General features: G+C 41.5%; 1 protein-coding gene across 2 annotated transcripts in view; it reads right to left on the reverse strand.

Moving 5' to 3' along the window:
• Window positions 1-233: 233 nt before the first annotated feature.
• LOC149222576 (sphingosine-1-phosphate lyase-like) overlaps window positions 234-13,127 on the reverse strand; it is a 268,215-nt gene continuing 255,321 nt past the window's right edge. For both annotated transcript variants that reach the window (XM_089385514.1, XM_089385515.1), the window contains 5 exons: window positions 1,690-1,797; window positions 1,427-1,481; window positions 1,172-1,318; window positions 978-1,059; window positions 234-759 (listed from right to left, as the gene is read on the reverse strand). In XM_089385514.1, the coding sequence (XP_089241640.1) occupies window positions 637-759; window positions 978-1,059; window positions 1,172-1,318; window positions 1,427-1,481; window positions 1,690-1,797 (515 nt within the window). In that variant the 3' untranslated portion in view covers window positions 234-636. The remainder of the gene's footprint in view (window positions 760-977; window positions 1,060-1,171; window positions 1,319-1,426; window positions 1,482-1,689; window positions 1,798-13,127) is intronic.

The following is a 13,127-nucleotide window of genomic DNA, read 5'->3' on the forward strand; positions in this document are numbered from 1 at the left end:
AGTAGTGCCAAACTTTTGTTAGGGAAACCGGAATATTTAATAAACTTTAACTACCGATGGCATAAAGCACATGAAGCAACATATATAGTGGCATGATACAACATCAAATAAAACAGTATCTTTCATCAAATTGATGATTAGAGAAAAATGATACCCTGAATTTGTTTGTCTGTACATAAATGATAAATGAGGACACTCACATCTGTGGAAATTCAGTTTACTATAACTAGAACTGGAAAAACAAGAACTTGACATTAATGCACCTTTTGACATAAAAGTTAAAACAGGAGCACAAATCATGCTTCCAAGATAAAGGGGAGCTAGATTTGCCATCCCGAGTGAAATTTTGGGATACACAAAAGAATACAAATCATATTTCCAAGATAAATGAAATATTGACTTGCCATCCCATGTAACATAATTTGAGATACAGAAAATACGACAAATCACATTTCCAAGATAAAGGGAAACCTGATTTGCCATCCCATGTGACATAATTGAGATACATAAATTTGATAATATGGAAACAGGAAATCTGGCATTCTACATCTTGGTCTGCAAATCATAAAGAATGATATAATGGCATTGACTGATAGTATCACCTAGTATCAGTGTAAAAAATATTTTTGAAAGTGACTAGCAAGTATTGTCCATATATTCAATCAGCAAATCCTGCACCATCCCTCTGTCTGGCATCTTTCCAGCAGCTCCATATATTGGAGCCATGCCATCTTCAAATGCACTTGGATTTTCTTGCACCTGTGTAAAAGCCATGAATTTATTTTACTGCACCTAACTACTTGAGAAATTATTATTAACAAGAAGACTGAAAGAAATAAATGAGATGAGATTATTTATGAAGAGATTGAAAGAAAGAAACCTTCAAATATTTATAAAATAAAGCTAAATTTATCAGAATAACTCCTACATAATTGACCCATGAATTTTGTTTGTAATAAAGGGGATCATCTTCTTACAGTTGTAACTGCTTCTTTCAGATCTTTCAAGAAATCTTCTGCTATAAGGGTGGTATGCTGAAGAGTCAGACATATGTGTATGCTACAAAAACAGGCAATATGTACCAAATCAGCTCAAATTTTTACCAGCTCTGAAATAGTTTCCTTTCTCCTAGGCACTTTTATGGGTAAATAACCAGATCCTATAGACAAACCTGTTAGGTCTTTGTAAAGCATTTAGATGCCATCCTCGTGTTGACAGAACATCATTCACTTTAAAAATATCGAGCTTATCTGATCCAAATGCAATGACTGTCATGTCTGGTCTTCCCACAATGAATAGTTCTGGAATTTGCTTTATTCTGCATTATCTATTTGTTAGTTACAAATATTGTATTTAACATCAGAAAGTGTACAAGGAAATCCAAATACAAATACTAAACAGAATTTAAGGAAAACTAGAGTATTACCCTTCCTGAAAAGTTTTTGATACTTCCATTACTTTTCTCACTGCCTCCAGATATCCTTAGTACATTCAAAATGGGACCAGCAAATCAGAAGAAATATTATGAAAAAAATGCATTCAGGGAAGGATGAGGCACAGAAAAATGGACCAGAATAATGTAGAAAGAAGGTAGAAAGCGGTAAGCCATTTGGACCAGTTTTATCTTCCTTGTCAGAGTAACCAAATTAAGTTCAATCTCACAGAACAATTATTCTTCAGAATGAATACCTTCCTCCCCAACACTCATCATAGCTGCCCAGGCACCAGCAATAAGACCACCAGGCCTGCTTCCAGCAACAGTTGGTGAAATATAAAGACCTCCTGACCACTCCGTTACTGAAAACACATACATAAAAAATCATTGAAAAGTGAAACTACAAACCAAGTATAAATGCTGCATCTAAAGCACGGTGAGATTTTCTAACAGAAGGAAATTTTAGGAAGAGCATAAATTTTATATCATCTTCACCTAAAGCTCAATTTCAACTTCTGACTATCATGCAAGAGTGTGCAGCTAGGATAATACTCAATGATTCTTCACTCCCCCTTATGGGGACACTATATCTATTTTCACAGTGCACACAGATACTTCTGTAACACTGAATTAACTTCAACATCTACATTTGTATATGTGTGCACAGAATAAACACGCATGTACACACACGTGTTATGAACTTATGTGTATGCCTATGTCTGACTGAAAACAGTGCAGGGCTAGCCATCCATCCCTGTAGGTTAAAATTGATGTATTAACTTTACGTAAGTAATATAAACATAGTCATATTCTTATACAAACACCAGTTTATTCAATTATTTTCATTGAAATTCAAATTTAGCTCAATACATTCACAACAGCACATCATATTGAACATCACGCATCATGAAGGTCAGCAGATATTTAATGTAGACGGCTCCTCTATGTTTTGGAGGGGGCATGGATAGATGACCAAATTTATAGACATGTAAATACAAATATGTTGAAGGAAATAGAGAAATCTGTGTATAGTGAGAACTAAATATAAAAAAAATTACTTTGTTCTAATCCAAATAACTCTTCAGTACCTTCATACCAAGTATTTCAAATCTTGTTTAGACAACAGACTTTAGCTAAGTTCTCTTTGATAATCAGTCTTCTCTGATTGAAGACTGCCACTACTACTGGTTGTTTCAACCTTTGCTTTTGTCTTCAAGTTTTGTTGTTTTTCCTTATGGGGTCTTCAAAATGAAATGGGACTTCATTTGATTCCCCTTGCACTGTATTGTTTCTGTCCCTTGGGTTCTTTCCTACAATACCAGATGTGTGTCATAGATTAGGTGTCACTCCCACACCCAATTCATCATAGGTGAGTGGGTAAGTGGATTTGCACCTCTTTTTGGATCGAATTAGCATCCAAGACAGATTTATCTTTCAGTGCGTTCCTGAAATTTCAAATCTTGTTTAGACAAGCAGACTTTAGCTAAGTTCTCTTTGCTTTAACCTGTTGCTAATCAGGCTTCTTCTCTTATTGGTGGTTGCCACTACAACATTGCTTGTGTCAACTTTGAACCTTTGTTTTTCCTTTCAAGATTTTTTTTCTTTTCTTTATGGGATCTTCAAAATGAAATGGGACTTGATTTGATTCCTCATTTAGCGTATCTGTTGCATGCTTCTTGGCTTTGAGTTCCTTCCTATGTTACCAGATGAGTCTCAAATTAGGTGTCACACCCATTTCTGGTTCATGATAGGTACACAGATAAGTGGATTTGCACCTGTTTTGGATCACATTAGTATCCAAGACGAGTGTTTCTGCAATTCAAACATGTCCCCAAAGATAAATCCATGTTCAGGTGTATTTTGGACTGATGGGAATATTTACCTACAAACGAGCAGGAAGCAGATATACTAACGAACACTTTGGGGAAGGCGACATTCATCTTCTTCAGAGACAAGTTGTGTGTTATACAGAACACCTTCCTTGCCAAGAGGGAGTGTTAGTTTGTGTAGCTTAGACAGGTGTTCTAGTCTCAGATTGTATCTATGAGGCTAGGGAACACATTTTCTCCAATACCCAAAAAAGGTTTCATGACAAAAGGCCTTGATTAGATGTAATTAAGCAGTTAATTAATTTTCCTAGGTCTTACTTAGGGAAATAAGCTTAATTAATCCGTGTTAATTGGGGTAAATCGATTTTCCTCTAGACTTTCAAAAAAGTCACTTGATAGTGTCAAGATGATCTTAGCCATCTATTGTGATTAGATCATGGTCGTTGATTTTTCAATGAGAGATTATCAGAGGATATTGATGGGTCATTTGGAGAACACATCGAGACATAGAGTTGCAATGAGAGCAAAGGCGCAAAGGCAACGCAAGGACACCAGCAGCAAAGGTTTCAACCGGAAGAATTGAGGAGTGATTTCCAAAGGAATTCTTCACGAAATCCCACCATTCCAAGAGGAAGGAATAGAGATTGAATTATTCTATAGAGAGGTCGCACTAGCCAGTGCACATTACTAGGCAGTGGTTCGATTTCAGTTGCAAAAGACAGTTGTCGAAGGAGGTATGAATAGCTCAGTCGAGTTGCAGGTGGAAGAAGACAATGCAGGGACAATTTTCCTCAGGCAACACAAATTCCAAGAAGGTTGTACGCACTTCCAGGGTTTGCCAATATGAGCTACAGGCAGAAGTGCGAGTTGCAAGCAAGAGTCTAATTTGATTTGTAGAAGGAAACTTTGTGTTTCCAGATCAATTTTGCTAGTTGTTGGGCATGGAATCCCCCCAAGGCATGTTTTGGGGCTCACAGCCCAAGTTTTGACCGAATCTTGTTGTAACGCTTCGCGAATTGCGGGCGCGGGGCGCGAAAGTATGATAGAGTGATAGGGTTGTCCGTCCTAATTTTGTAATGTAATGTTGGTTGGATAAACCTACCCATGGTCCGCGGACCATGGGATTGTATAAATAGAGCGAGGCTCTAAGTGTAAAAGGGAAAAGCAAACATGAGAAGTCTAGGTGATTGAATAATAGGGTGAAGTGTTTCTTTGGGTCGTAGAATAGGAGAAGGCTCTACAGCTGAGTGCGTAGAGGCCTAGTAGTCCGCAGCTGAGTGCGCGGACCCCTGCAGCTAAGTGCGCAGCGCGAGTCGAGTCTGTAACCATGGAAAGAATCAACAAAGAGAAGTTTGGTTATAATTTTGTGTATTTGTTTTTGGGTTAATGCATGATTGATATAACTGGAAAATATACTGTTTATTTATTGCACGCACCTGTATGAATGTTTTATGTTGTTAAGTATAACTCAAAGCACTCAAGTAGGCAAAGATAATTAAGTAACATTGGAATATAAGCAAGGTCTTGGGTAATAGTGCAAAACGTGGCACAACCCCTGGATAGGGCTGCGCAAAGGCAGTGTATTAGGTCGCGAGGAACGGGAAGGTGCGAGAAGCAACCTGCGCGCAAGGAGAAACCACAGACCAGTCGAACTCATCAAACATCTCCAGGGTGCGGAAACCTGATTCTAGCACCCTCCCATACCACTTTGGGTGAGACCTCAGTCTGCGCTCCGCGCACTGTTGCCGAAAGGTCCAGTAGTATCGAGATTTGTTTGGCTAACTAACTATGAACCTGGGTCAGGCCCCTAAAAGCCAACAAATGGTTTCATTGTCGGGACCGAGATCTGCATAAAGATGTCTGATGTCATACCACTGGAATCCGACAAAGAAAGGAATTAAAGAGTGGTTGGACAGAAAGATTCACGAGTTCGCAGCGCAGGAAAATAGGAATCCGCGATTATCAAAGGAAGAGTGGTTAGATTGCTACTTGTATACGAAGATCCACGAAATTTTCTTTGCATCCTTCTCCACTGAGTTGTACGAGTGGATCGCGAATCTAGCAGATAGCCAAGGAAGGTGTAAACTCGACAAACCTATTGTGTGGACTCCAGAGTTAGTGCGCAGACTAGAAGCATTGAAAGATAGGATCACACGCGCTATCAATCACTAGTTGGATCAAATCATCGAAGGATTCATCACTGAATTCGCGATAGATACTTCAGTCAGCTATAGCAAGGCAAAAACATGCTTCCTCAAGGGACCGTGGAATAAGTACGTTAAATCTTTGAACACTTGGATTAAAATGCTATTGAGTGAAAAGCGGGTTATGTGAATAGATTGATGTTTGGGACTACGCGGAGTGGGAGGATCTATATAAACGAAGGTAGCACAGAACTAGAAACTAGCCCCTTGATTTCACCTCCGCGCGGAGGCGAAGAAGAACTCGCGAAGGTTTCACCAAGAAGTGCGATCAATCTGATAAAGCAGAGAATTTCGCGCATACCACCCCCACCCACACCACCACCAGTTTCACCATCTTCACCCCCGACTTCGCCCATGCCACCTCCATCAGCAGACCAGGAGAAGAAACTTTGCAGTGGAAGAGTCTTGAGTGATCTGAGTTCTGGGCACGGAGGGACAGAGAGCCTCTGTGGAGAGCCTCTCTGGATTGAGCAACCAGGTTGCTCTGTCTGGTAGGGTGGTATTGGCCATCCCGAAATTGGATCAAATCAGTCAGCAGTTCAGGAGTACCAGTTCAGCAGCGGAATCGGAAGTCAGCCAGCAGCTCAGGTAGGTACAGATTACAGTTTCATACATTACTGTTTTCAAATTTTATGAGTATTTCTTTTTATGGTTGCTGTAATGCGAAATTAGGGCGCTACACATGGTATCAGAGCACTATGAATTTACTGTGGTACCATTTGGGTTAACAAATGCGCCAGCCGTATTCATGAATCTTATGAACAGTGTTTTCCGTCAGTATCTTGATAAATTTGTACAAGTCTTTTTAGATGATATTCTCATCTATTCCAAGAATGAAGAAGAGCATAAGGAGCATTTGCGGTTAGTATTGTCCTGCCTTAGAGAACGTCAGTGATATGGAAAACTGTCCAAGTGTTCCTTCTTTCAGGAAAAGATTCATTATTTGGGTCACATCATATCAGGTGAAGGGATTTCAGTAGATCTGGAGAAGGTAAAAGTGATCTTGGACTGGCCAATACCGAAAAATGCACATGAGATACGAAGATTTATGGGCTTAGCAGGTTATTACCGGAGGTTTGTGGAGGGGTTCTCCAAAATCGCGAAGCCAATCACAACCCTCCAGCGTAAAGGTGTTAAGTATGAGTGGACCGAGGAATGTAATAATGCATTCTTTGAACTCAAAAGACTACTCACCAGCGCACCAATCCTAAGGGTCCCTGATATGGGCAAAGACTTTACAGTATGTACTGATGCATCCAAGCAAGGGTTGGGTGCAGTATTGATGCAGGATAAGGGAGTGATAGCTTATGCTTCCAGAAAGCTAAAACCTCATGAAGAACTCTATGCTACTCACGATTTAGAATTGGCCGCTGTAATGCTAGCTTTAAAAATTTGGAGACACTATTTGGTGGGACGAAAGTTTACACTTAAAAGCGACCATCAAAGTCTACAATATTTGTTCACCCAAAGAGACTTAAATGCCAGGCAAAGGCGATGGAGTGAATTCCTAAGTGAATATGACTTCGGAATATCATATATTAAGGGAAAGGAAAATGTGGTAGCCGATGCCTTAAGCAGGAGACCCCGGATATTTTCTCTCATACCCATTAAAGTGGACTTAAGACAGCGAGTGCTGGATCGTCTTATAAAAGACAGCTGGTATTTAAAGGTGAGGGCAAGTCTTGAGGGGATTAAGGCAAAAGAATCTAAGTTCGAGGGTTATGAATTAGAAAGCGATGGGATCTTGCGATTCCATGGAAGGATGTACATTCCTGATGATAAAGATCTTCGAGATACCATCCTCAGGGAAGCTCACAAAGCCGTATATTGTGCTCATCCTGGAGTAGGGAAAATGTATGCGGATACCAAGAAACTCTTCTTTTGGGCAGGCATGAAGCGTGATATCGCTCAATTTGTTGCAAAATGTATGGAATGTCAGCAAGTAAAGGCAGATCATGGTCACCCAGCAGGCCTCTTACAACCCCACGACATACCTATGTCCAAATGGGAGACCATCTCTATGGATTTTATCACTGGACTACCTCTTACTTCTCAGAGACACAATGCCATTCTGGTAGTGGTGGATAAATTAACAAAAAGCGCCCATTTTATTCCGGTAAGAGATACTTATGATGTTGCTGACGTGGCTCGAGTATTCATAAACGAAATTATCAGATATCATGGAGTACCTAAGAAGATTATATCCGATAGAGATTCGCGATTCACTTCCAGATTTTGGACGTGCCTGCAGACAGCCTTAGGTACTCAGCTAAATTTAAGCACTGCCTACCATCCTGAGACTGATGGGCAAACTGAAAGAGTAAATCAAGTACTTGAAGACATGTTGCGAATGTATGTAATGGATCAGCAATCACTCTGGGAAAAGTATTTACCCTTGGTTGAATTCGCATACAACAACAGTTACCACAGTTCAATTGGGATGCCTCCATTTGAAGCTTTATATGGCAGACCGTGCAGAACACCGTTAAGTTGGGACAGGATAGAAGATCGAGTGATAATAGGACCAGAATTAATCCATGAAATGGAAGCGCAGGTCAGACAGATTAGACAGCGATTAAAGGAAGCGCAGGATAGACAAAAGAGTTATGCTGATGCTCACCGATCTGATAGGAGGTATGAAGTAGGGGACCAGGTCTTCGTCCGCATCAAACCAAACAAAAGTACTATTCGATTCGGGAAAGGGACAAAGTTGTCACCCCGATTTATAGGACCGTTTAAAGTCGTGGAAAGAGTTGGACCTGTTGCCTATCGTCTTGCCCTGCCACCCCACCTGCATAGAATTCATAATGTATTTCATGTTTCTGTATTAAGACATTATATAGCTGATCCATCTCATAACCTCCAGTGGAAAGAATTGCAGGTATCGGACGAGGGAGTCATAACGGTCGAACCGTTACGTATACTGGAACGTAGAGTTCGACAGCTGAGGAACCGCCTGGTGGACCAAGTTAAGGTCCAGTGGGACAAGTATAGTCCTGGATCAGCGACTTGGGAGGATACAGAGGACATATGTCAGAGATACCCTAGTTTATGTCCATTTTGAAGAACTTTACACTATGTTTAGTATATATATTTACTTCACCTCTGTCAGAGAACCAAAAACATTTGAATGATTAGTGATAAACATGAAACTTTGCGGCATAATATATGTTTAAATTCCTGCTGGTACATGGATACCAAAATAATATATGTTTAAAATTCCTGCTGGTACGTGGATACCAAAATAATATGTGTTTAATTCCTGCTGGTACATGGATACCAAAACAATATATGTGATTATATTACTAAATTATAAATGTTGAAGTAAAGATTAAGACCGTCAAATGATTTTACTTCTGGTAGAAATTGAAACAATATAAATCTGTTTTATGTTATGCATGTCAAAAACGAGCAACTGAAATAAAAGACAGGAAGTGAATACACCCTATAGAAAAGTCAGAATACATGCATAGAAAATAAACAAAATTCTGTTATATGTAGATAATACATAAGTTATTTCGAATATGCTGATGCACATTTTACAAATGCTGGGTAAGTGTAAGATTGCAGATAAACTTGCAGATAAACTATGATTGCAGATAATTGATCCAATTTTCGAGATGACCACGTGATGACAGAACTCAGATCAGTTAAAGCTCAAAGTGATTCTATGATAGGGTAGTAGCCCTGATACTACTGGAGGGGTGGAGGTGTTACCCACCGTTTATCCTCCGGAACCTGGAGTCATGGGAGGACTGTGCGAGTCACGCTCCCCTAGACGTGTGATGATGACTGCCGGATGCCTACTGGGAATCAGGTCGGTATAGCCGACGCTGTTACCTTTGTGTTATGAATGGTTAGGTCAATAAATTGACGCCATGGCATACTCTAGTAGAGGACGGATAGGATGGGAGCAGAAGAGATTAGGGAGGATAGGATGAGTTTTGAATAGCTTGGGGTCCGGGATAGAAAAGGGCATGTCCGTTAAAACCTTGAACCTAAAGCTCTAACTTCGGGACGAAGTTTTCAGAAGGGGGAGTGTATGTAACAACCCATTAATAAAATTTTGGACCTTAAAATTTTATAAATATATATCTATGTATTAAAATTTATAAAGTATGTGGTTAAAACCTTATAATATGAATTTATAAATTATATTAATTAATTTTATATCATACATAATTTAAATATTATAAAATATACTTATAGCATATATAGTTTAAACATTATGAAATATACTTTACATCATATAGTATTTAAATGTTATAATATATATATATACCTTAAAGCTTTATAGCATGTATAATATAAACGTTATACATTATGTTATTAAAACTTTATAAACATCATGATGAAAGTTATAAAGGTATCAGTTTAAAAACGTATAACGTATGCTGAAGTGTGATATTCATAAATGTCGGCTACCCTAAAAATCACCTTATCCCAGCCATTAATAAAGTCGAGGAATCAGCTGAACATTGATTGCTAAACGCAGAAGTCAGTGGAAAATATCCGAGAACCTTGAATGCAAGAAAGGCGGTGGCTGCAAGTGGGAGGGCGGCCACCGCCAGACCAGGGGTTAAATAGAAGGGTCTGAACCTGAAGATGGGGGGAAAAAACCCAGAGAAATATAGATTCATCAGCAGACCAGGAGAAGAAACTTTGCAGTGGAAGAGTCTTGAGTGATCTGAGTTCTGGGCACGGAGGGACAGAGAGCCTCTGTGGAGAGCCTCTCTGGATTGAGCAACCAGGTTGCTCTGTCTGGTAGGGTGGTATTGGCCATCCCGAAATTGGATCAAATCAGTCAGCAGTTCAGGAGTACCAGTTCAGCAGCGGAATCGGAAGTCAGCCAGCAGCTCAGGTAGGTACAGATTACAGTTTCATACATTACTGTTTTCAAATTTTATGAGTATTTCTTTTTATGGTTGCTGTAATGCGAAATTAGGGCGCTACAGAAACAGTATGGCCAGCGCGATAAAGCTACCAGTGTTCAAGGGAGTAGGGAATGAAGATCCAGACCAATTTTGGTTCATGGTAAAAGCGGTATGGGAAGCACAGGGTGTCACGGACGACAATATAAAGAAGGCAACATTGGTCAGCGCTCTACAGGATCACGTGCTGACCTGGTACATTAAGCATTCCAATGACAATCTGAATGCGGGGATAGTGGATATCCAAGCTGTGCTAAACAAGGAATTTAGCAGACCAAAATCAGAGGCACAATCGATCATTGGATTCAAGGAAATCACAATGCTACCAGGCGAAACCCCGTGGGAGCTGGATCAAATATTGAAGTGCACAATTCGCGAAGCGAACATGACACTAACAGATGGGCAACATCGTGAATGGTTTGTAGCATCATTAACACCGCATTTACGGAATGCGTTGTTGCAACAAAGGCTAACAACTCAAGCTGAAGCTTTGGAGGTCGCGATGAGATTACACGAGACTTCAATACAAGATCCAAACCTGGGAGTCCAGCAGATTCACGCACAGCTGAAAAACTTGTGCCTTGAGATGCAGAGTTTGAAACAAGACAGGACAGCTCGTCCAGAAGTGCGCGACGAGGTATGGTGCATAAAATGCAAGGGCCAGGGGCACGACAAGGACCACTTCTCGGTGTTCGCGAATTACCTTGCGGGAGGAGGACCAATGCCATTGAGACCGGAGGCACAAGTAGGACCCAATGCAATGCCTGCATTGTGGTGTGCGATTTATCAGATAGGAGGGAAGCATGCTACAGATAACTGCCATCTATTACAAAAGTATACACAGAATTCCCAGCAATTGTTTTGTAATTTCTGCAGGTCAGTAGGCCATGATGAGCGCACTTGTAGAAGTTATGAACTGATGATGGATCGGACTCCTACCTACAAAGTTCAGGCCGAAACACGGGCCCTTGATCAAAACACAGGAATGGTGCGCACCGGATTTCAGGGACGCGGACGAGGCCGAGGAGGAATGGGACCAGGAAGAGGTCGCGGCCAACTGATATGTTACAATTGCGGAGGGCCAAGACATTATGCCCGCGACTGTACAAATCCAACGCGACCATCATGCTTGTATTGTACATTGTTCGATCATGAGACAGAGGACTGTCCAACACTGATAGCGAGGTTGCGCGATAAAGGAGCACTCCAACCTCCCCCGACTCAGAACCTGCAAATGATGAGGTCTGAGCCGCGCGAGGAAGAACATAATGTAAATATCGTGCTTCGAAGCGGTATTACGACGGGGGATGACAAGGGCAAGTAGCCCAAAGAAAGTACCTGGGTTCGCAAGGCTCTGACGAAGGAACCTGAATTTGATTTGGAGCGCGCTAAAGAGACATTCATGGAAGCTAAGAGGAGCTTCGCAGATGCCTCCACTTCAGGAAGTAAAGACAGACTGGAACCGGAAATGGACCCATCGATGCTCACTACATTCTTAGAGACATGCATGAAGCTGCTACGCGACAACAAGGCTGTGAAGGGGCTGCAAGAACTCATAACTAGATGTGTTGGGACCACGCCAGGAGAACCGCGCGTTGTCCGAAAGCTCGGGAAGCACACGACGCAAACAAGAAGGGAGATGAGATTGATTGAGATCGGGGAATATGAGATGGATCAAGTGATTCTGGATCAAGGATCGGACGCGAACGTCCCGCCAAAGCAAACATGGAAGTGCATGGGCAGGCCTGTGCTGCAATGGTCTCCTATCCAACTGCGAATGGCCAACCAGCAAAAGATCCTAAATATGGGAAGATTGTAGGGAATTACAGTAGACATCGAAGGAGTGAGCGCGCTAGCAGATTTTGAAGTGATAGAGATTGTTGATGACAGCAATCCCTATCCCGCCTTACTGGGAATAGATTAGGCCACTGACATGAATGGAGTGATAAATCTAAAGAAGCGCAAGGTGATTTTTGAGAAAAAGTCACTGCGCATAGTGGTACTTTTAGACCCAGCAAAAGGATCGCGCTACACAGAACCAGTACGCGACAATGATAGCGACGACGATCTAGATTGCATCTACAAGATAACCGCGCGAGAGCAAGATTAGGTAAATCCCACTGCGGATGGTCGAATCTCGTGGGAGCGCGAAAGCTCCTGCACATCAGATTCTGAGGAAGAGATAGAATGATGGCAAAACCGGTTACACGAGGTAACCACGCTCAACTGTAACATGATGATAAGGTCACTGCGTTGCGTAACAACAGAGACAAGAGATCTGCCTACGTATGACAGGTTAAGCGAGGTGGAGGAGTTTCTAAAAAACTTTGAAAAAGAAGTGCCAGAACAACAGCATTTCGACACTCTGAAATGGGTATTGTGCGCTACGCCCGCAAGGTGGTGGGGTATGCACCAGCAAAATTTTGAGGACTGGCGTGAATGTAGAAGGATGATGCGCCTATGATTTGGGAAGCCTCAGATGCGGATAAAAGCCAAGTATGCCAGACAAAACGGCCCGCGCGCCCACCTTTCCAGATGGATACAGGCATATGGTGCGCAACCTGCACGAAGGCACACCGTCCGCACGGTAGGAAACATGATCGGTAAGCAGGAGCGGGCAAGACAATGGCGCGAACAACCCCTCCGTTTGGGACCAGGAGGTATGGTAAGACCAAGCGCGTAGAAGGTTATCCGCGTGGAAGCCTTTGACAAAGTGTGCGAAGTACTG

The sequence above is a fragment of the Pinus tabuliformis genome, chromosome Q, assembly GCF_031772625.1.
Source record: "Pinus tabuliformis cultivar Carrire ecotype Pingquan chromosome Q, CPIR1, whole genome shotgun sequence".
In the NCBI taxonomy this organism is placed as follows: domain Eukaryota; kingdom Viridiplantae; phylum Streptophyta; class Pinopsida; order Pinales; family Pinaceae; genus Pinus; species Pinus tabuliformis.